This window comes from Condylura cristata, unplaced genomic scaffold (genome assembly GCF_000260355.1).
Source record: "Condylura cristata isolate star-nosed mole 26May11 unplaced genomic scaffold, ConCri1.0 scaffold00062, whole genome shotgun sequence".
Classification (NCBI taxonomy): Eukaryota; Metazoa; Chordata; class Mammalia; order Eulipotyphla; family Talpidae; genus Condylura; species Condylura cristata.
The window spans coordinates 559000-560567 of NW_004567163.1; the positions used below are offsets into that span (position 1 = coordinate 559000).

The following is a 1568-nucleotide window of genomic DNA, read 5'->3' on the forward strand; positions in this document are numbered from 1 at the left end:
TCCCTCCCGCTTCCCCCCGCCCCGGCCCAGGTGATTGAGGCAGCCAACGGCACCACCAGCAACTGCCAGGCCAACGCCACGGTGGTCCTCACGCCCACCATGGACTCGCGGCTCTACATGCTGGCCTTCCTGCCCTGCCTGGTGCTGCTCGTGTTCATTCGCAACCTGCGCGTCCTGTCCATCTTCTCCCTGCTGGCCAACGCCAGCATGCTGGTCAGCCTCCTGGGCATCTACCAGTTCATCGTGCAGGTGAGCCTGCCGCCAGCACCGCCCTGCCCACACCCCCATGCCGGCTCCTGGAGCTGCTGCAGGCCCCTCCTGGGGGCCCCCTCGCTGCTGGGCTCCGGCGGCGGTCGAGTCGAGTGGCCTCCAGCACCTGCGCTGCTGCCGTGCCCAGTGTCCTCCGGGCCGCCGCAGGCACTGGCACCGCCGGTCGCTTCCCAGGAGGGGTCGCTCTTGCTCAGGCCCCGCCCTGCTCCTGCCGCGAGGCCCGTGGGCGGGGCCTGTCGGCGGGGCTCAGCCCCGCCCCTTGCTCCCTCAGCGGCTCCCCGACCCCAGCCGCCTGCCCCTGGTGGGCACCTGGAATACGTACCCGCTGTTCTTCGGCACGGCCATCTTCGCCTTCGAGGGCATCGGCATGGTGAGTGCAGCGGCCGAGGCCGGCAGCGTGCCCAGTCCGTGCGAGGGCGCTGACCCGGGCCCTTGGGGCTGGTGTTGGGAGCGGCGGCCGCGAGGTGCCTGCACAGCCCCGGACACGTCCCCGTGGGGTCTGGACGCCGTCCCTGGTGGGGCAGCCTCCGGCCGCACGTGGGCACCGGTGGCTTGGCTTCACGCACGCCTGGGTCCTGCCAGCCTTCCCCATCGCGGCCCGCAGGCTGCTGGTCCGGCGGCGGCGCCCAGCAGCGCGGGGCCCCCTGGCCCGTGGTTTCGGGGTACAGCCCTGATCTCTCTGAAGAGAACGATTGCCTCCATGGCCAGGCTGGTGGGCCCCGCCGGGAGGGCATCCGCGTGTGGTCACCTTGTGGCCACAGGGGGCCAGCACGGGACGGTGGGTGGGACCGGTGGCTGCCCTGGGTGCTGGTGCTCGGACACGCGGGCGGACACTGTCCCTGCCGGCTCCCCGCCCTGCTGGCTGCTCGCCGGAGGCTTTGCTGGTCGGTTCCCGCCCCGCCCTGCCGCAGGCCAGCTCTTGGCCTTCTCAGCAGGCGCGGCCGGCTGGGAAGGGGCCCGGCAGGGCCTGCAGGCAGAGGCCGGGGCCAGCCCTGACCCCCTCGTGCCCCCACGCTGTGGGTGCGGAGCCCGGCCTGGCGGTGCTGGGCTGTCGGCCTCCTGCTGGCCCCTCACTGGTCTCCCTGCGCTCCCCCCAGGTGCTGCCCCTTGAGAACAAGATGAAGGACCCCGAGAAGTTCTCCCTCCTGCTCTACGTGGGCATGGCCATCGTCACCGCCCTGTATATCAGCCTGGGCACCCTGGGCTACATGCAGTTCGGCGCCGAGACCAGAGGCAGCATCACCCTCAACCTGCCCAACTGCTGGTGCGGCCCGGGCTGGGCGGGGTGGGCAGTGGGC

At 72.4% G+C, this 1568-nt stretch overlaps 1 protein-coding gene across 1 annotated transcript in view; it reads left to right on the forward strand.

Annotated features, from left to right (window-relative positions):
* The first annotated feature begins 32 nt into the window (after nucleotides 1-32).
* The window catches only part of LOC101637193 (proton-coupled amino acid transporter 1-like), a 3966-nt gene continuing 2430 nt past the window's right edge, over nucleotides 33-1568 (forward strand). The window contains exons 1-3 of the mRNA XM_012734630.1: nucleotides 33-249; nucleotides 542-640; nucleotides 1368-1534. Coding sequence (XP_012590084.1) covers nucleotides 100-249; nucleotides 542-640; nucleotides 1368-1534 — 416 coding nt within the window. The 5' untranslated portion in view covers nucleotides 33-99. The remainder of the gene's footprint in view (nucleotides 250-541; nucleotides 641-1367; nucleotides 1535-1568) is intronic.